The sequence below is a fragment of the Gorilla gorilla genome, chromosome 21, assembly GCF_029281585.2.
Source record: "Gorilla gorilla gorilla isolate KB3781 chromosome 21, NHGRI_mGorGor1-v2.1_pri, whole genome shotgun sequence".
NCBI lineage: Eukaryota > Metazoa > Chordata > Mammalia > Primates > Hominidae > Gorilla > Gorilla gorilla.
In genome coordinates this window covers 30,128,158-30,150,989 of record NC_073245.2, presented here as the reverse complement: position 1 = coordinate 30,150,989, position 22,832 = coordinate 30,128,158, and the positions used below count along the sequence as shown (strand labels likewise).

The following is a 22,832-nucleotide window of genomic DNA, read 5'->3' as shown; positions in this document are numbered from 1 at the left end:
GCAAATATCATATGTTCTCATTCATAAGTGGGAGATAAGCTATGAGGATGCAAAGGCATAAGAGTGATGTAATGGACTTTGGGGACTTGGCCGGTAGGGGTGAGGGATAAAAGACTGCATATTGGGTACAGTGTACATTGCACAGGTGACAGATGCACTAAAATCTCAGAAATCACCACTAAAGAACTTATCCAGGTAACCAAAAACCACTTTAGCCCCAAAACTATTGAAACTTAAAAAGACAGTATTGTTCTTCATCTGACATTGTACAACTAACAAAAGTTTTCTCCACTCCCAAATTATTTTCAATGCAAAGATCATTAAGTATTTTGACTCAAATCCAGGAATGGATATAAGCAAGTTACAATATTATATAAAGCTGAAGATATAATGTTATCCTCAAGATACATAATTTTTACAGCTAGTTCTCACCACAGAAAACTTCATGAATTCTAAATATTATAACTAGAGCCTAGCCTAAAAATCATAGAGTATTGTGAGAAAGATGCATATTGTGTTTGTCTGAAATCTTTAGAAAAGGGGTATTTTCTTCCAGCAGCAGTGTTGGGAGTAGTTTCTTTATCCACTGGTAATGCCAAAAGTTGCTATTTTATGTCTTCCGTCTATTACTAATTTAAGACAACTATGCTGAATTAAGTTGTTTCATTCTAGTTTATTGAGAGGTCCCATTCTCACTCCTCAATGGATTTTACATATTTCTCATACTCTTCTTCACTCATTAGTTCATCCAGTTGTAGGGTGTTACCCAGCATCATCTTGACATTGATGCCCACTGTTCCATGCCATTTTCTATTATTATTCACTCATGTCTATCTGTGAATCTACACACTGAGAACACAGTGGTTCCATATGCAGCATCCAGAGGGCACTTCCCTCAGCCACCAGGGCTGCAGCCAACAAGCTCCACATTGTTCACAGTGTGTCACATTTGATGGGATGCTGAGGGCCACTGTGCTGCACTTCAGCTACCCAGGCCAGGAGGTGGGGCAAGGCTGGTCAACACTGTCATTAAAATCTTCTTTATCCTTACTGATTTTCTGTCTACTTATTCTATCAATTATTGAGAGGAGCATATTGAAATCTCTAACTATAATTTTTATTGATTTATCTTTGCAGTTCTACAACTTTTTGCTTCATATGTTTTGAAGCACTGTTATTGGGTGCATAAGTATTTAAGATTGTTACATTCTCTTGGCCTTTGTTATGTCTTATAGTATTCTGTGTTCTGGAATCTACTTTGTCTGAAATTAGTAAAGCCATTCCAGCTAACTTTTGATTAGTGTTGGCATGGTGTATCCTTTTCCATTCTTTAAATTTAGCCTATTATATCTTTATATTTAAAGTGCATTTTTATAGTCTACATATAACTGAATTTTGCATTTTATCCACTCTATATCTGCTTTATATACATGATCTTTAATCGGGACATTTGGAACGTTTACATTTAATGTAATTATTGTATACTTAGGTTTAAGTCTGTCATCTTGTAATTTGTCCCATCTAGTCTTTGCTCCCTTTTTCCTCTCTTTTTGTCTTCTTTTGGTCTAATTTTGTATTTTTATGATGATATTTAATCTCAACTATAGGCTTATTAGATATAACTCTTTGAATCTGATTTATAACATTAGTGGTACATCTTTCACTTATCACAGACTGTCATTAGGTGATATTATAGCACTTTAGATATAAGAAACTTAAAATAGTATACTTTTCCCCTCTGGGTCTCCTCTCAAGCTCTTTGTGCTATTCTTGTCATACATTTTATTTTTACATATGTTATAAACCCGGCACTATTTTTGTTTGTGAAGTCACTATCTTTTAAAAAGATATAAATATTAAGGATAAAATCTTATACATTTACCCACTTTGTTACCATTTCCAGTGCTCTTCAACTCTTTGTGTAGAGCCAAATTTCCATCTGATATCATTTTCCTTCTGCCTAAAGGGCTTTCTTTAACATTGCTCATAATGTGGGTCTGCTGGTGATGCACCTTTCCACCTTTTCTGTGTAGGGCAAACTCTTTATTTCACATTTTATTTTGAATGAAAGATATTTACTGGGTATAAAATTCTAGGGTGGAGTTTATTTTCTTCTATTTCTTTAAAGATGTGATCTTATTATCTTTCTGCTTGTATTACTTCCAATAAGAAATCTGCTGTTATTCATATCTTTGTTCCTCTATTCCTAACTTGACTTCCCCAAAATCTACTCCTGGCTGCTTTTAAGGTTTTCTCTTTATCACTGGTTTTCCACTGGCTTTGGTATAGTTTTCTTTATGTTCTTGTGTTTGCTGAGCTTCTTGTATCTGTGAGTATATTGTTTTCATCAAATTTATAATTTTTCAGTCATTATTTCTTCGAATGTGCTTTTTTTTCTGTCCTAGCGTCTCTCTCTCTTCATGTGGACTTCTATTACACATATATTAGGTCTTTGAAGTTGTCCCCAAACTCACTGATACGTATCTTGAAAAAACATCTCATTTATATTTGTTTCAAGTTCACTAATCTTTCATCTGCAATGCCTAACCTGGAGTTAATCCTTCTGGCGTATTTTTCATCTTACTGATTGTAGTTTTTAATCTCTAGAAGTTTGATTTGGGGCATTTTTATGTCTTTTATGTCTCTCCTTAACCTTTGGAACATACAGTTATGATAACTGTTCGAATGTTTTTGTCCATTAATTCTAACATGTTTTCATATGTGTGTAGGTTTCAACTGATTGATTTATCTCCACCTTATGCATAATATATTACCAGTTTTGTGAGTGCTGGTAATTCTTTATTGGATTCCACACATTGTGAATTTCATCTTGGTGGGTGCCAAGTAATTCTGTATTCCTATAGATAGTCTTGTACTTTGTTCTGGGACTCAGTTAAGTTACTTTGATTCTTTTAGTTCTTGCTTTAAAGATTTGTTAAGCAGGACTGGAACGGTGCCCTCTCTAGAACTAATTATTCTCCACAAGACTCTTTTGTGTACTCTCTTGCAAATCATAAGCTTTTCCAGTCTGGCTGGTGAGAACAGGCACTATTCCTAACTTTGTACAGGCATGGGCACTATTAATCCTCATCCTTTTCAGAGGTTCTTTTCTCAGCCTGGCCTTAAGGGGTTTCCTCACATGCCTGGTGTGATCAGCACTCAGCTGACTGCCTGACTGATCTGCTGATCAATGATGTCTCTCTCTGTGCACTCTGTCCTTTCTAGTACTCTGTCCTTCAGACTTTAGTCACTCTAGTCTGCATGGACTTAAAGACTCGGGAAGCCTTCTGGCTCTTCCTGCCCTGCATTGTGACCTAGAAGGTCTGTCAAGGCAGTCAACTGGGGCAGCCACAGGATTCGCTTGGCTTGTTTCCCATCTCCCAGGCATCGCTGGCCTTTGTTACAGTGATGAACAGTGTTTTCTATATTTTAGCCACACTTTGGTTATTTTAGGCAGGAGAGTAAATCCAGTCTCCGTTACTGTACCTTAGTGTAAAAAGAATGCTGCATTTAAAAAAAACTAATTCCATTCAATCAGCTTCATTTCCATCAATCTAATCCATGCCACATAATCTTCTTTAAAAGACTCACATCTCCCCTGAGTCCCCTCTTTGCTGGGAGGGGACTTTGCTGGGAGATGGGGCAGGTGTTTCCGTGTCTGCAGGGCCCAGTCAGGGCAGTAAGGAAAATGATGTCCCATTTGAGTATGCAGATAGTGTGTCAGTCTCTTCAGAAAGCCTGTATTTCCCAGTGAGTTTAAATGAGCAGTTTTATCTGTCTCAGCCTCCTGAAGTCAGGGAGGAAGGTAGAGAAAGGCCGACATTCTGTTCTGACCTGAATTTTGGAGCACACCAGTGAGGCTTTGATTTGTCTGTTACAAACACAGAGGCCTCTGTTTCCCCCAGCTCGCGGTGTGCTTACTGCTAGTGAGGACTTTTCTGCATCAGGCATTAGAACTTCTCCGTAGTGACGCCAGCACCAGAGATGCCCCTGATGTCACAGGTAGCCCCCAGGCCCATCCCCCCACCCTAGGCATGGAGGGATACTCTCTCTCACCTGGATGTTTTCCACGGTATCTGGAGAGACAGGTTCCTGCAACTCCTCGACTATTTTTTGGGAACCCTGGCTGCTACTCCTGAGCTCAGCATCTTTGAGAGAAGGGATAGAATAATGACAGAAAATAGATGATAAATATCTGCAGAATCACAGGAAATTAGACAGCATGGTCACATGGTTTTAAACTACAATGGATCTAAAGAATTTTATTCTAGAGAGCAGTACCTTGAGGTGGGAAGAGCAGGTCTCTGCAGCCCACCCGAATTTTGACACTGAGGAGGGATCCTGGGCTAGTTCCTCCCTCCCTCCACCTCTCTTTGCCCTTATCCACATGATGCTGCCCAGGGGAGTTGTGGAGATGGGAAGATGGGCAATGGACCTGGCCCAGGCCTGGGCCACAGGAGGCCCTCAACCTCTGCCAGTCCCTGGGCAATGGGTTCCTTTCATAGCAGCCCCTTTTGAAGTTTACAAACAATGGGTTATCAGCTTCCTCGATGGTGGGCTTTGAAATGATCTCCAGGCAGAAGGTGGAAAAGGCCACAGTGAGTTACATCAGTGTTACCTGAATGCCAAGGCTTAGCACAAGGGCTGCTTTCTCTTTGTGTGGAAATACTGTGAACTCATGCTCTGCCAGCGGTCACAATGCTCACTTTTCTATTTTGTAATAGAAATTATTTTCAAGAAGAACTGGAGCTGAGCATTGGTTTTTTAGTAAGTTCTGGAAAGTCAATAATCAGGGTAGCTTAGGCTTCATGTATTTAACCTTCACTAAAAATTACAGAAGAAAAAAATTTCCCATTTTGTCTACAAAGGTCTTTCACCCTCCTCCTCCCCTCCTTTTTTCTCTTTTGAAACCTCTCCATGCCTAAAGAGGGAGACCTGGGAGAAGACATCATTGGAGGACGTCCTCTCCTTTGTGCCTCACCCAGTGTTGTCCGCTCTGCTGGGAGTTCTCAGCCATGACATCTGCTCTCAGCCTTTGGGCCTCAGCTCAGAGCAGCCCTAGGACGCCCTGCTCACGGCTGCCCCTCCTCAGAAGCGCTGCCACAGATGTAGGAGGGACCCTGGGCCTGCTGAAGGCTCCAGAGACTGCTGCTGTCTCCGTGAGTGTGGGCATGCTGCTCTGCCTTCTTGTTTTCAAGCATCACATCAGATACTGCAGAGCCAGAGCAGCCAGGGTCCTCTCTGCTTCCTCCTCTCCCATGGTGTTCTTCTAGTGCCAGTTGCAACAATGGCCCCTGCAGATGCCTCTCAACCCCAAATATCTGGGTCACTAATGCATTATACTTACTTCTGGCAAAGATGTAGGTAAATGAATGAAATTCTAAGAGAAAAATGAGATGCCCAGGGAGGTGTAAATGGCATAGTCGAAGAGGTACATAATGTTGAAGGCACAATGAGACAGAGAGTCACATTCTAGCATGAAAGGTAGCTCTTTTGGCATGAAGAGAAAATGTCCTGAGAAGAGAGGGTAAAGCACTTAGAATCCCTCTTCTGAAGAAAGATGCTTTGAGGAAAATAAAAACTGTCATATCTCTAGCTCCCGATATGTCCTGCACCCTGCAGAATTTTCCAAATAAGACTATCTGGGGTTTCTAGCACTCTCATCATGACAAGAGCAGGATGCTTTTTAGGCTTATTGACCTTGTTGTTGAGATTAACACACATATGAAAAGTGTACAGCTCAGGGAATTTCTACATGTCTGTTCCTGAACAACAACCGCCTATAAAAATATATAAAACTGGCTTGTCACAGTAGCTCACACCTGTCATCCCAGCACTTTGGGAGGCCGAGGGAGTTGGATCACCTGAGGTCAGGAGTTCAAGACCAGCCTGACCAACATGATGAAACTTCGTCTCTACTTAAAATACAAAAAACATAGCCAGGCATGGTGGTGCACACCTGTAATCCCAGCTACTCAGGAGAGGCAGGAGAATCACTTGAACCCAGGAGGCGGAGGTTGCAGTGAGTCAAGATTGTGCCACTGCACTATAGCCTAGATGACAGAGTGAGACTCCATCTCCAAAAACAAAAAAAAAAAAAAGGAAAAAAAAGAACATATAAAACATTTCCTTTTTTATGGCTGCATAGTATTCCATGGTGTATATGTGCCACATTTTCTTAATCCAGTCTATCATTGTTGGACATTTGGGTTGGTTCCAAGTCTTTGCTATTGTGAATAGTGCCGCAATAAACATACGTGTGCATGTGTCTTTATAGCAGCATGATTTATAGTCCTTTGGGTATATACCCAGTAATGGGATGGCTGGGTCAAATGGTATTTCTAGTTCTAGATCCCTGAGGAATCGCCACACTGACTTCCACAATGGTTGAACTAGTTTATAGTCCCATCAACAGTGTAAAAGTGTTCCTATTTCTCCACATCCTCTCCAGCACCTGTTGTTTCCTGACTTTTTAATGATTGCCATAAAAAAGGATGAGTTCATGTCCTTTGTAGGGACATGGATGAAATTGGAAATCATCATTCTCAGTAAACTATCGCAAGGACAAAAAACCAAACACCGCATGTTCTCACTCATAGGTGGGAACTGAACAATGAGAACACATGGACACAGGAAGGGGAACATCACACTCTGGGGACTGTTGTGGGGTGGGGGGAGGTGGGAGGGATAGCATTAGGAGATATACCTAATGCTAAATGACGAGTTAATGGGTGCAGCACACCAGCATGGCATATGTATACATATGTAACAAACCTGCACATTGTGCACATGTACCCTAAAACTTAAAGTATAATAATAATAAAATAAAAAAAAATTTAAAAAAATGCAACAAGACAGCACTAAAAAAAAAAAATTTCCAGCACCCAGAAGTTTCCCTCATCTCCCCGTCCAGTCAATACTCCTCTCAAAGGTATCCACTCTTCCAACTTTTACTATCACTGATTACTTTTGATCAGCAGCAAACTTGTGAATTAAAAAAAACTCATTATCAGTAACTTCCTATTTTAATGTATTACAAAGATATTTCTTTCCTATTTTAAGTTTGAAGAACTACAAAAAATGCAACTAAAAGTAGACATTCACTGTGCATGCTTCTTTTATAATTAGGAAAATATTACAAAAAAGTAAAAAGTCTTAAAGACTGGATTAGATTTTCAGTAAACTAATAATCCTGGTGACTTAACTGTCAATGGTCTAATGTTCATGAGACAATTACCAACTACAAAGACTAATTGCTTGACTAAACTGTCGTGAGGTGTTGCAGTTTATTACTAAGCAGCTGCCACGTTCATCCCTAGAGGTGACTGCATTTCAGAACTGGGCAAGGTGAAGCTGGATCTCTCTCTCCAGTGTCTCTGGGGTCTTGCGAGGTTTAATTACTTAATGTTCATAATGTCCCCTGAGATCCTCAAATGAGAGGTGCTATCCTGGGGAAAGCTGAGGCAGTGGTATTGTGTAACACATGACTAAAAATACAACTGAAGCTGCGCGATTTAATTGTTATTTTATGGCTTATACCATCTAAGTAGTTTAGAAGTCATGAACTATCGGTTTACTCTAGTGGGAGTAAAGGCACAATTTGTCAGGACTTTCTCTCTAAGTGAGACTGCTTATCTGAAGCGGGTTTACCATGAAGCTAATAAAGCTTAGAGGTTCAGGCATCTTCCCAGCACAGGCTCCTCCAAGGCACAGCATCTAATGCCACATTCATCATTTTGCATTACTCTCCTTAAAAAGGGCTCTTGAATGGGTCAGACTTTAGGTCCCACAAGACTCTGGATCTACCCCGCTCTTTATCTAATAGGAATAATACATACGGAGTGCAAAATAATACATGTTGAGGGCTTCAGGAATAAATAATAATATAATTTTGTGCTTTTTACATTTATTTTAAATATCCATCAAAAATCTTAATTTTTGTGTGATGAAATAAATTGATTCTAAAAGAGCAAATATGGAGAAACAGTAAACAAAAATTTAAGAAAGATGAACAAAAAGAGGGCCAAATTCCCAACTGAATATTAAGACATTATAAAGACATAGTTATTAAAACAGAGAGTTACTGGGGCAAGAATAGAACAGAATGAAGGCCAGAAATAGACCCAGACAGTTATGAAATGTTGATATATGATGAAGATGGCATTTCAAATTAGGGGGGAAAGAACAAACTGTACAATAAATAGTGCTAGAGGAAGTGAAGCAAAATGATCAAATGGAAGCTTCCACCAATCATCCTCCCCACAGGAACACAAAATTTAACAATTATGTACACAACAAAGCACCTTCATAAGAACCAAAAATCAGGGGAGTGATCACACTATCTGCTTTTAACTTCATATCACTGAAAGAGGCACTGAAGAGGGCAGGAAAGACAGTCTTGAATTGCCAACACTAACCTTTCCCCATTCCCCTGGCAGTAGCCACGTGGCGTGGAAAATCTGTACACTTGGGGAGAGAAAGTGCAGTGACTGTGGGACTTTGCAACGGAATGCAGTGCTGTCAACACCAGGCAGAACTCAGCTGGCTCCCCAAGAGGGAGCATTTGCATCAGCCCTAGCCAGATGGGAATCACCCATCCTGCTGGTTGGAACCTGAGTTCTGGCAAGCCGTGCCACCACAGGCAAAAGTGCTCTGGGGTCCTAAATAAACTTGAAAGGCTGTCTAGGCCACGAGGACTGAGCTACCGGACTTAGGGGACATGCGAGCTAGTAAAACACCAGCTGGATCTGCTAAAAGAGTGCTTGCATTACCCCTCCCCTAATCCCAGGCACCGCATCTCACAGCTCCAAAAGAGACTCCGACTCCTTCCTTCCACTTGAAAAGAGGAGAGGGGAGTGAAGAGGACTTTGTCTTGTAACTTGGATCCCAGCTCAGCCACAGTTGGATAGGGCACCTGGTAGAGTCACAAGGTCCCTATTCCAGGCCCTGGCTCCTGGATGACATTCCTAGACACACCCTGGACTGGAAGGGAAGCTGCTGCCTTGACATGAAGGACCCAGTCCTAGTAGGATTCATCATGTGCTGACTAAAGAGCCCCTGGGCCCTGAATAATCAGCAGCAGTAGCCAGGTAGTACTCGCCATGGGCCTTGGGTGAGACTAAGAGCTGTGCTGACTTCCGGTGTGACCGGCACATTCTCAGCTGTAGTGGCTACGAGAAGAGACCACTTCTGCTTCAGAAAAGCAGAGGAAAGAGTAAAGGGGACTTTGTCTTGAGCTTAGGTGTCAGCTTGGCCACAGTGGGGAAGAGCACCAAACAGGCTCTTAGGGTCCCCAGTTCCAGGCTTTGGCTCTTGAATGGCATCTCTGGACCTACTATAGGCCAGTGGAAGAGCCCACTGCCCTGAAGGATGAGTCCCAGGCCTGAAAGCATTCACCACAAGCTGACAGAAGAGCCCTTGGGCCTTTAGTGAACATCAGTAGTACCCTGGTAGTACTCCCTGTGGGCCTGTGGTGGTGGTGGACATGGGGAGAGACTCCTTTGCATGGGAAAAGCGGAGGGAAGAGCGGAAAGTACTTTGCCTAGTGCTGTCACAGTCAGCCCAGCTGCAGTAGAACAGAGCACCAGATAGATTTCTAAGGTTTCCTACTCCTTGCTCTGGCTCCCAGACAGCATCTCTGGACCTCTGTAAGGCCAGGGGAACTTGTTGCCCTTAAGGGAAGGACATAGGCCTGGATGGCTTCATCACCTGCTGATTGCAGAGCCCTAGGGCCTTGAGAGAATGTAGGTAGTGGTTACAGTGGGCCTTGGGCAAGACCCATGGCTGTGCTGCCTTAAGGTTTGACCCTTTGCAGTCACAGTGGTGGTGGCCACAAGGGTGCTTTGTGTCACCCCTCCCCCAGCTTCAGGTGGCTCAACACAGAGAGAGAGACTTCATTTGTTTGACAGAAAGTAAAGGAAGAGAATAAGAGTCTCTGCCTGGTAATCCAGAGTATTCTTCTGGATCTTATCCAAGACCACCAAGGTGGCACCTCTACAAGTCTGCAAGAACCAAAATGTTACTGGGCTCTGTGTACCCACCTAATGCAGATATAGATGCAGTGACCAAAAACTTAGTTCACAACATCCAAGTTCCTTTGAATACCTGGAAAGCCTTCCCAAGAAGGAAAAGTACAAACAAGTCCAGATTGCAAAGACTACAATAAATATCTAACTCTTCAGTGCCCAGACACTGACAAACATCCACATGCATCAGATCCAACCAGAAAAACATGACTTCGCCAGACTAACTAAATAAGGCACCAGGGACCAATCTCAGAGAGAGAGAGATGTAGGACCTTTCAGATGGAGAATTCAAAATAGCTGATTTGAGGAAAACTCAAATTCTAGATAACATGGAGAAGGAATTTGAATCCTATCAGATAAATTTAACAAATAATTTGAAATAATTTTTAAAATAATGCAGAAATTCTGGAGTTGAAAAACGCAACTGACATAATGAAAAATGTATCAGAGTCTCTTAATAGCAGAATTGACTAAGCAAAAGAAAGAATTAGTGAGCTTGAAAACAGGCTATTTGAAAGTTAACAGTCAGAGGAGACAAAAGAAAAAAGAATAAAAAAGAATGAAGCATGCTTACAGGGTCTAGAAAATAGCCTCAAAGGGAAAAATCTAAGAGTTATTGCCCATAAAGAAGACAAGAGGTGGAGAAAGAGATAGGGATACAAGTTTATTCAAGGGGATAGTAACAGAGAACATCCCAAACCTAGAGAAAGATATCAATATTCAAGTCTAAGAAGTATAAACACCAAGTAGATTTAACCCAAAGAAGACTACCTCAAGGCATTTAATAATCAAACTCCCAAAGGTCAAGGGTAAAAAAAGGGATCCTAAAAGCAGCAAGAGAAAAAAAACCAAATAATACACAAAGCAGCTCCAATACGTCTGGCAGCAGACTTTTCAGTGGATACCTTGCAGGCCAGGAAAGAGTGGCATAACATATTTAAAGTGCTGAAGAAGAAAAACTCTTACCCTAGAATAGTATATCTGGCAAAAATATCCTTCAAACATGAAAGAGTAATAAAGACTTTCCTAGACAAACAAAAGGTATTTCATCAACACCAGACCAGTCCTACAAGAAATGTTAAAGGGAGTTCTTCAATCTGAGAGAAAAGGACATTAATAAGCAATAAGAAATCATCTGAAGATACAAAACTCACTGGTAATAGTAAATACACAGAAAAGCACAGACTATTATAACACTGTAATTATGGTATGTAAACTACTCATAAGTAGAAAGATGAAAAGATCAAAAATAATAACTATAATGTTTCAAGACATAGTACAGTAAGATATAAATAGAAACAACAAAAAAGCCAGGAGATAAAGTGTAGTTTTTTAGTTTTCTTTTTGCTTGTTAGTTGTTGTTTGTTTATGCAATCAGTGTTAAGTTGTCATCAGTTTAAAATAATGGGTTATATTATTTGCAAGCCTCATCCCTCAAATCTAAAAACATACAATGGATACACAAAAAAACAAAAAGCAAAAAATTAACATTGAGCACAGACAATTCTTTCAAGGAGTTCTTTCTGAAGAGTGAGTAAGTCCTTATTTCTTGACATGTTTTTGTGCCATGGTTGGCCTCATTTCCTTTTGTCTTCTTCATAATTGTGTTAGTTTCCTGTTGCTGCTGTAAAAAATTACCACTCACTTAGTGGCTTAAAACAACAGGAATTTATTCTCTCACAATTCTAGAGATAAGAAGTTGGAAATCAGTATCCCTGGGCTGAAATCAAGGTGTCAGCAGGCCTATGCTCACTCCAGAGGCTCTAGGGGAGAATCTGTTCCTTGTTTCTTCCAGTTTCTGTTGGCTTTGGCATTCCTTGGCTCGTTACATCATTCCAATCTGATTCCATAATCACATTGCCTTTTCCTTTTCTGTCTTTATAATCTCCCTCTGTCTCTCCCTTATCACAGGACGCCTGTGATAGCATTTAGGGCACCTTAGATAATCCAGGATAATCTCCTTATCTCAAGATCTTTAATCACAACTACAAAGACCTTTCAAAAAAAAAAGGTGACATTTACAGGTTCCAGAGATTATACAAGGGTGTCTTTAGTGAGGCCATTTTTCTGTCTACTTTAATAGGCACCTGTGGCTGACTGAATGCAGTGTATTTACCCAAATGCTTACTAGGAAAGTCAAACTCTCTACCTGTCCAAATCAGAAATGATTGTTACCATCTCAGCATCTTCATCAAATAATCCATTCACTCTTATTAATCTCACCTCACAAAATGGTTCCACCATCTACCCAGTTTCTGAAATCATCCTTGATAGTCCCCTTTTCCACAATCTCCTTTCCCCATATCCAATAAAATATCAAGTTCCATTAATTATCTAAAATATCTCCCAGATCTAATCCATAGTTTTGCTCTGGTTCAATCCCTCCTCATCTCCTTCCTGGACGCCATAGTGGCCTTTGTAAAGTCTTCCTGTGAACTAGAAACTGACCATGTAATGCTTTCTAATTAAATATTTCCAATGGTTCATCATCACATATGACCAATGTAATAGAATAGAATCCAAACTCTCTTGCAAGGCATGCAAGGTCTTGATTGCCTGGCCTCAGTTCTCCTGTCCTGCTTTGTCTCCTGCCACTCCCTCACCTGATGCTCCAGCAACACTGAACTTGTACTTTCCCCCAATAAGCCATGGTCTTGAATATCTCCTTATTCTACACTCTTTGATATCACTGCTAGGAAAATCTTTCTGCTTATTCACCTAGAAAGCTCCAATTTGCTTTGAAGTTTTACTCAAAAGCTTTGAGGTCTATGAAGTCTATGGGGAGGCTATGAAGTCTATGTGGATGCTCTCAAGATGACTTAGGTGTAATTCTGCTCTGGTCCCACCACACTCTTTTATCCTTCAAGACAATGATGTTATTGTAAACTTGTTTGTCTTGCATGTTTATCTTGTCATTGGCTGGTACTGGACTCACTACATACTAGACTATGTTCCTAAAGTCTAGTATATGGGATGCACTCAGTATTTGTTTAATGACTGAATGAATGACAAGAGGTTGATAATAAAGTCCACAGTGATACAAAGAAAGATACTAGGCGGGTTGCATGAAAGGACAAAGGGCTTTTCTCAAAATTTTCCGTGAAACTCCTCCTACCTGGGATGTGGTGTAGACTCCAGGCCAACCAGTACAATAAACTTGAGCTTAATACGTTGACAATTCCCAAATCACCATCTTGAGATGAGACTTGGGATAAGGTCTTAGCCTCCTCCAGGAAAACAGATACCATTTCCCCATTCTCATTGTATCACAAATCAGGAGACCAATCTTAAGCTGAAGTTTGTGTCTCCTTAGGTCAGGAAAAAGAAGACCATGACAAAAGTCATCAGCATTCTTCTTTTTGTGTGTGAACATGGGTTGCAATGATGACTCTGATTCTTCATATTCCCTGTATTTAGGCCCTTTGCTTCATGTGGCCCCCTCTCACTCTGATTCTGGGTTTAATCATGTGACCTGCTTGGACAAGTGACATGTGTTAGTTCAAAGCCTAAACCTTCTGAGGTCTTGCATGTTTCCATTTGCTCTCTTGTGCCTCTGCCCTCTCCATGAGAACCTGTACAAGATAGCCTCCTAAAGGATGAGAGGGACATGCAACAGAGCCAAAGCCTGACTAGATCACCTGTCGGCCAAAACACTCCAAGACATGTGAGTAGACTCAGCCAAGATCAGCAGAGCTGCCTAGTTGACACCAAATGCATGAACAATACATGCTTATTGTGGTATGCCACTGTAGTTTTGTAGCTGTTTGTTAGTAGCATTATTGTGGCAACGGATTATTGACGCAGTTGCAAGAAGTAATAGAATCAACAAAATCTTGAGGCTGTTTCTTTGAAAATGCCAATTAAATTAACATATCACTGGTGATAGTAAGAAAGAATAACACACCAATAAACAGTACCATAAATGAAACACAGGAATACAGAGGACATGTAGAAAGTAAGATGGTAGATAAAAACCCATAAGAACATTAAATGTAAATGGACTAAATACTCTAATTAAAAGACAATAATTATGACACTAGATTAAAAACAAAGCCTACCAAACTCAATGCTGTTTATGGGCAACACATCTAAAATATAAGAAAATAGAAAGGGTAAAAATAGAAGGACAGGAAAAAAATATGGCATGTAAGTAAAAATCAAAGAAAGCTGATGTGGCCATATTAAAATCAGAAAAAGTAGACTTCAAGACAAAAACATCACTAAAGAAGGAAACTTCATAACTGATCAAAATTTCAAGGAAGATAGAATAATTTAAAAATTATGCCTTAAATAACACAGACTTAAAATCTATAATGAAAAAAATGATAGACAGCCTATGAGTAGGAGTCAGTAAATCCATAAACAAAGCAGGAGATTTTAACACACCTCTCATGAACTGCTCAAAAAAGTGATAATATTAATAAGGATAAAATATGACATTATTAGCAAATATGACTGATTTATACAGAACACTGAACCTAAAAATTATGGGATTCACACTATTTCCATGGACTCAAGGAATCCTTACAAAAATGGAACATATGCTTAACAAAGTTGGAAGAACTAAAAACACACAGAGTAGGTTCTCTGACTGCAATGCAATTAAACTAAAGCCTAGTAAAAAACAAAACAAAACAAAAAACGAGGATATCCTGGATGGATAAAGAAAATGTGGCATATATATATACAACAGACTATTATTATTCAGCTTTTAAAAGGAAGGAAAATCTGCAATATATAACAATATTGATGAAATTTGAGGACACTATGTTATGTGAAATAAGCCAGGCACAGAACAAATAATACACAATTCCACTTTTATAAGGTATCTAAAATAGTGAAATTAATAGAAGCAGAGAGTAGAATGGTAGTTGCTAGGAGCCTGAGAAGAGGGGAAAATGGGGAGTTGCTATTAAATAGGTATAACCTTTCATTTACACAAGATAAGTTAGTTCTAGAGATCTGCTGTACAACATCTACCTATAGTTAACAATTTTGCATTGAACACTTAAAAATTTGTTGAAAGAGTACCACAATTAAAAATAAAAAAACAAGAACATTCCCATGTTAATAAATAAATATTTTAAATAACTCGTAAGTCAAAGAATATATAAAATGAAATTTCAAACATATTGATAATACATACATTAGTTACATACCAAAACTTGTGGGTTGCAACTAAGACCAAGAATAGAAGGATATTTATAGTTTAAATACTTATATTAGTATGGAAGAAAAGCTGAAAAATCAATGAGTTAAGAGTCTATTTAAAATATATATATATATAAAAAAAACATCAAATAAGCCCGGGAATACAAAAGGGGAACTAATAAACGAAAGAAGAGAAATAAACTTGGTAACAAATTATAGAGAAGGATCAAACAAGCCAAAAGTTGAGTTTTTGAAAAGACTAATAAAATTGATAAACCACCAGTAAGACTATTTAAGAAGAGAAAATGAACACAAATACTCAATATCATGAAAACTGAAAAAGGCAACATTACTACTTTGAACATTAAAAGTTGAATAAGAGAAAAATGAAAATGGCTTCAACTTTATCCTAATGCGTTTGAAAATGTAAAGAAAATGTATATATTCATATAAAAATTATGAACTACCAAATATAACAAATAAATAGGTATATAACAATTTAAATTATAAACTGCAATTAAAAACCTTCCCACAAAAACTTCAGGTTCCAAAATGGCAGTGTAGAAGCAAGCTGGCTTTACTCCCCCTCCCCATCCACAAAAAAACAAAAACAAATACACAGCACCCAGGTTATCACCAGCAATATCCCAGAACTCAAATATGAGAAAGAGACAGTTCCTAGAGCCACAGAGAAGTGTAAAAACTGAGTAGATGGTAAGAGAATCAGACTTCTGTATCTATGACACACTTTCCCCCAATCTGCCCAGCTACAAGTGTGTGGAAAATTTCCCTCAACTCACAGTTTCTACACAGCAAACAGTGATATTGAGGTGGACAACCAGCTTCCCTACTATCTTGGGTTCCCTGGTAGGAGATCTGTTCCTGCCTCAACTCATGGAAGGCATCAGGTATACTTGAAGAAAGAAATATCCCTAAACACAGCCAGAAACAAAGTGGGGAGGTGGGACTATCATCCTCAGCCATGGAAATTCTGCTCTGTAACTCAACCAAAGGAGACTCCAAATTAGCATGGCAGTTCAGCAGCACCACACTGTAGGAGATTTGTTCCACAGGTCCCCTGGGCATGAACCCCTAGCTAGCCTTCCCACACTACTGGGATATCCCTTTGGGACCTCCTCCATTCAGGATGGGTGGCACTCTGACTGTTTGCTAGAATTGATGCAAACCTGGGCTTAAAGTGCCATCTAGTGCCAAAAAGGAGGCAGCTACCTAGCAGGGGGAAAAAAAAGAAAGTCAGCAGGTAAATTACACAGAATCTATAAGCAAATATCCCAATAAAAAACAAGCCAGAGGGAGAATGGAACAAATAACTTCAACTGTCCTTCAATTGAACTGTCCTTCAATGCAAGACATAAACACACACCACAAGAAACATCAGGAAACATGGAACTATAGTCCTCTCAAATTGATAAAGCAAGGAGCCAGTGACTGACCCTAATAAGACGGCAATATGTGAGCTCTATGATCAAGAATTCAAAATAGCAGTTTTAAGGAAACTCAGTGATCTTTTTTTTTTCTTTCTGAGACAGAGTCTTGCCCTGTCACCCAGGCTGAAGTACAATGGCATGATCTCAGCTCACTGCAACCTCTGCCTCCCAGGTTCAAGTGGTTCTCCTGCCTCAGCCTCCTGAGTAGCTGGGATTAGAGGTGCGTACCACCACACCCGGCTAATTTTTTGTATCTTTAGTAGAGATGGGGTTTCACCATGTTGGCCAGGCTGGTCTCAAACTCCTGACCTCATGATCTGCCCACCTTGGCCTCCCAAAGTGTTGTGATTACAGGTGTAAGCCATCGCACCCGGCCACTCAGTGACCTTTAAGATAACACAAAAGAGCAATTCATAAATTTATCAGATAAATTTAACAAAATAATTGAAATAACAATTTAAAAAATCAAGTGGCTATCTTGGAACTGACAAATACATTTGCTACTGAAAATGTAGCAAATAAACTGAAAAATTCACTGGAGGCCCTCAAGAGCAGAATGGATCAAGCAGAGGAAAGAATCAGTGAGCTCAAAGACAGGCTATTTGAAAATACATAATCAGAGGACAAAAAAGAGAAAAGAATGAAAACCAACAAAGACTGGCTATAAGATACAGAAAGTTACCTGAAAAAAACAAATCTAAGAATTATTGGTGTTCAAGGAGTTGAGCAAGAATAGGGGTAGAAAGTTTATTAAAAAAAAAAAATAACTTTCCAAAATTTGAGAAAGAGATAAATATCCAGGTACAGGAAGATGAGAGAGCATCAAACAGATGTGACTCAAATAAGACTCCCCCAAGGCATATAATAAACTGATCAAAAGTCAAGAACAAAGAGAGGATCCTAAAAGCAGCAAGGGAAAAGAAGCAAGTACAGAGCTCCAATTCATCTGGCAACAGACTTCTTCACAGAAACCATACAGGGCAGGTGGGAGTGAGATGACATTTTCAAAATTGCTGAAATTAAAAAACTTCCTTTGGAGAATACTGTATCCAGCAAACTTGTCCTTTAAATATGAAGGAAAGATAAAAGGCTTTCCCAAATAAACAAAACTTGAGAGAATTCACGACAAACAGACCCATCTTACAAGAAATGTGAAAGGGAGTTCTTCAATCTGAAAGAAAATGAAACCAATGATTTGTACAAAAAGAAGACATCTGAAGGTATAAAACATACTGGTAAAATTAAGTACATGGACAAACCCAAAATATTCTAATACTGTCCTTGGGGAGTGCAATCTATTCATAACTCTAGTATGAAGTCCAAAAGAAAAATCTGTCAAAAACAATAATAGTTATAACTATTATAATAATAGTTATAACAATTATAATAATAGTTATAACAACTTGTTAAGAGACAGATAGTATAAAAATATGTAAATTGAGATGACCAAAAGTCAAAATCTTGGGGGATGGAGTTAAAGTATAGAGCTTTTTTCTAGATTTTTCTTTGATTTTATTTTTTGTGATCGAAGGTAAGCTGTCATCTTTTAAAAATAATGTGTTATTTCTATAAGGTGTTTTTCATAGGCCTCATGGCAACTATAACGCAAAAACCTATCATAGATACACTAAAAATAAAAAGCAGAAAAGTAAGCAATAGTTTGGATCATCATGGCGGACGGGAGGCAGGACTAGATTGCAGCTTCAACTCGGATGGATAAAGCAGCGTGCAGAGGCTTGCATTGTGAATTTTAGCTCCAGATCAATGGCAAAAACAAACCAGCAATCTTGAAAGGACCCGCAGACCCTCTGAAGGAAGCAGACTGCCTCCTGCAGAACCCGGGAGACAGCCCAAATACTGTGAGTGCCCCAACTGTGAAAGTGGGAAAGGGAGATCCTCCTCTCCCAAACACATACCCCCACTGCAGAAACTGGAGGTCTGTTTGTGGGAGAAGTTTCTGACCTTACCTGGAGCTGAGTCAATTTAGAGAGCTGAGCGAAATATAGGGGTAGAGGAAGCAGTGGGAAAGGCCCTGGGAACTCGCTGGGTTCCCAGGCAGGCCATTCCTGCCTGGCACCACAGGGATCCATCAGAAGGGCGGCCAGAGGAGTGGGGAAAAACACCACGGGGAGAAGGAAATCTCCAGCTGAAGTTTGTAACAATTTGAACTGGTGGTGAGAAGCCTCCTGGCCAGAACTCGGGCAGAGGGCATGAATCCAGTGCGCAGTCTCCACAGATGGGGGAAGAACCAAGCCCTTTTCTTTCTCAGCTGGGAGGTGGGCAGCCTGGGGCAAGTTCTCAAGCCTAGCTCGCCCATCACATGGAAACAGACTACTGGGTGGGGCACAGTGGGAATGAGACTGGCCCTTTGGTTTGCATGGGAGCTGGGTGAGGCCTGTGACTGCCAGCTTTCCCCAACTTCCCTGACAACCTGCATGACTCACCAGAGGCAGCCATAATCCTCCTAGGTACACAACTCCACTTACCTGGGAACCTCACCCCCATTTCCCATAGCAGCTGCAGCAAGACCCACCCAAGGACAGTCTGAGCTCAGACATGCCTAGCCATGCCCCCTACCTGATGGTCCTTCCCTACCCACCCTGGTAGCTGAAGACAAAGAGCATATAATTTGGGGAGTTCTAGGGCCCCCTCCACCACCTGGCAGGAGGCCAACCAACACAAAAATAGAGCATTAAACCACCAAAGCTAAAAACTCTCACAGAGTCCATTTCAACCCCCACTCCGACCCCACCACCAACCGTCACCTCCACCAGAACAGGCACTGGTATCCACGGCTGAGAGACCCACAGATGGTTCACATCATAGGACTCTATCCAGACAACCCCCCGTACCAGCCCAGAGCTGGGTAGACTTGCTGGGTGGCTAGACCCAGAAGAGAGAGAACAATCACTGTAGTTCAGCTCACAGGAAGCCACATCCATAGGAAAAGGGGGAGAGTACTATATCAAAGGAACACCCTGTGGGACAAGAGAATCTGAACAACAGCCTTCAGCCCTAGACTTTCCCTCTGACAGAGCCTACCCAAATAAGAAGGAACCAGAAAACCAACTCTGGTAATATGACAAAACAAGGCTCTTTAACAACCCCAAAAAAATCACACTAGTTCACCAGCAATGGATCCAAACCAAGAAGAAATCCCTGATTTACCTGAAACAGATTTCAGGAGGTTAGTTATTAAGCTTATCAGGGAGGCACCAAAGAAAGGCGAAGCCCAATGCAAGGAAATCCAAAAAATGATACAAGAAGTGAAGGGAGAAATATTCAAGGAAACAGATAACATAAAGAAAAAACAATAAAACTTTCAGGAAAAATTGGACACACTTATAGAAATGCAAAATGCTCTGGTAAGTCTCAGCAACATAATTGAACAAGCAGAAGAAAGAAATTCAGAGTTCAAAGACAACATCTTCGAATTAACCCAATCCAATAAAAACAAAGAAAAAAGAATAATAAAATATGAACAAAGCCTCCAAGAAGTCTGGGATTATGTTGAACGACCAAACCTAAGAATAATCAGTATTCCTGAGGAAGAAGAGAAATCTAAAAGTTTGGAAAACATATTTGGGGGAAAAATCGAGGAAAACTTCCCCAGCCTTGCTAGAGACCTGGACATCCAAATACAAGAAGCACAAAGAACATCTGAGAAATTCATCACAAAAAGATCATTGCCTAGGCAAACTGTCATCAGGTTATCTAGAGTTAAGATGAAGGAAAGAATCTTAAGAGCTGTGAGACAAAAGTACCAGATAGCCTATAAAGGAAAACCTATCAGACTAAAAGCAGATTTCTCAGCAGAAACCCTATAAGCTAGAAGGGATTGGGGCCCTATCTTCAGCCTCCTCAAACAAAACAATTATCAGCCAAGGATTTCGTATCCAGAGAAACTAAGCAACAGATATGAAGGAAAGATACAGTCTTTTTCAGACAAACAAATGCTGAGAGAATTCGCCACTACTAAGCCTCCACTATAAGATCTGCTAAAAGGAGATCTAAATCTTAAAACAAATACTGGAAACACATCAAAACAGAACCTCTTTAAAGTATAAATCACACATGACCTATAAAACAAAAATACATGTTAAAAAGCAAAAACAAAAACAAAAACAAGGAACACAGACAACAAATAACATTACGAATGTAATGGTACCTCACATCTCAACACTAACATTAAATGTAAATGGCCTAAATGTTCCGCTTAAAACATATAGAACTGGAGAATTGATAAGAACTCACCAACCACCTGCTGCCTTCAGGAGACTCACACATAAGGACCCACATAAACCTAAAGTAAAGGGGTGGGAAAAGGCATTTCATGCAAATGGACACCAAAAGCAAGCAGGGGTAGCTACTCTTATATCAGACAAAACAAACTTTAAAGCAACAGCAGTTAAAAGAGACAAAGAGGGACATTATATAATGGTAAAAGGCCTTGTCCAGCAGGAAGATATCACAATCCTAAACATATATGCACTTAACACTGGAGGTCCCAAATTTACTAATTACTAATAGACCTAAGCAATGAGATAGACAGCAACACAATAATAGTGGGGGACTTCAGTTCTCCACTGACAGCACTGGACAGGTCATCAAGACAAAAGTCAACAAAGAAGCAATGGATTTAACCTATATCTTAGAACAAATGGACTTAACAGATACATACAGAACATTTCATCCAACAACTACAGAATGCACATTCTATTCAATAGCACATGGAACTTTCCCCAAGATAGACCATGATAGGCCATAAAACAAGCTTCAATAAATTTAAGAAAATTAATATTACATCAAGCAGCCTCTCAGACCACAGTGGAATAAAACTGTAAATCAATTCCAAAAGGAACCTTCAAAACCATGCAAGTATGTGGAAATTAAATAAACTGCTCCTGAATGAGCATTGCATCAAAAATGAAATCAAGATGGAAATTAAAAAATTCTTTGAACTGAAAGACAATAATGATACAACCTATCAAAACCTCTGAGATACAGCAAAGGTGGTGCTAAGAGGAAGTTCATAGCCTTAAACACCTACATCAAAAAGACTGAAAGAGCACAAACTGACATTCTAAGGTCACATCTCAAGGAACTAGAGAAAGAAGAACAAACCAAACCCAAACCCAGCAGAAGAAAGGAAATAACCAAGAACAGAGCAGAACTAAATGAAATTGAAACAAAAAAAAATACAAAAGATAAATGAAACAATAAGATGGTTCTTTGAAAAGATAAATAAAATTGATAGACCATTAGCAAGATTAACCAAGAAAAGAAGAGAGAATATTCAAATAATCTCATTAAGAAATGAAACAGGAGATATTACAGCTGACACGAATGAAATACAAAAGATCATTCAAGGCTACTATGAACACCTTTATACACACAAACTAGAAAACCTAGAAGAGATAGATAAATTCCTGGAAAGATAAAACCCTCCTAGCTTAAATCAGGAAGAATTAGATACCCTAAATAGACCAATAATAAGCAGTGAGGTTGAAATGGTAATTTAAAAATTACCAACAAAAAAAAGTCCAGGACCAGATAGATTCACAGCAGAATTCTTCCAGACATTCAAAGAAGAATTGGTACCAATCTTTCTGACACTATTCCACAAGATAGAGAAAGAAGGAACCCTCCCTAATTCATTCTATGAATGAACCAGGAAAGGACATAACCAAAAAAGAAAACTACAGACTGATATCCTTGATGAACATAGATGCCAAAATCCTTAACAAAAAACTAGCTAACTAAATCCAACAACATATGAAAAAGATAATCCACCATGATTAAGTGGGTTTCATACCAGGGATGCAGGGATGGCTTATCATATGCAAGTCAATAAATGTGATACACCACATAAACAGAATTAAAAACAAAAATCAAACAATCATCTCAATAGATGCAGAAAAAGCATTTGAAGAAATCCAGCATCGCTTTATGATTAAAACTGTCAGCAAAATCAGCATACAAGGAACATACCTCAATGTAATAAAAGCTATCTATGACAAACCCACAGCCAACATGATATTGAATGGGGAAAAGTTGAAAGCATTCCCTCTGAGAATTGGAACAAGACAAGGATGCCCACTCTCACCACTCCTCTTCAACATAGCACTGGAAGTCCTAACCAGAGCAATCAGACAAGAGAAAGAAATAAAGGGCATCCAAATCAGTAAAGAGGAAGTCAAACTGTCAC

At 39.6% G+C, this 22,832-nt stretch overlaps 1 protein-coding gene across 16 annotated transcripts in view; it reads right to left on the bottom strand.

Moving 5' to 3' along the window:
* CFAP61 (cilia and flagella associated protein 61) overlaps nt 1-22,832 on the bottom strand; it is a 306,901-nt gene that overhangs the window by 212,177 nt on the left and 71,892 nt on the right. For all 16 annotated transcript variants that reach the window (XR_010132305.1, XR_010132306.1, XM_063702312.1 and 13 more), the window contains exon 9: nt 4,057-4,148. Coding sequence is in view for 14 of the 16 variants with exons in the window: in XM_063702312.1 (XP_063558382.1) it covers nt 4,057-4,148 (92 nt within the window). In the remaining 2 variants the exon portion in view is untranslated. The remainder of the gene's footprint in view (nt 1-4,056; nt 4,149-22,832) is intronic.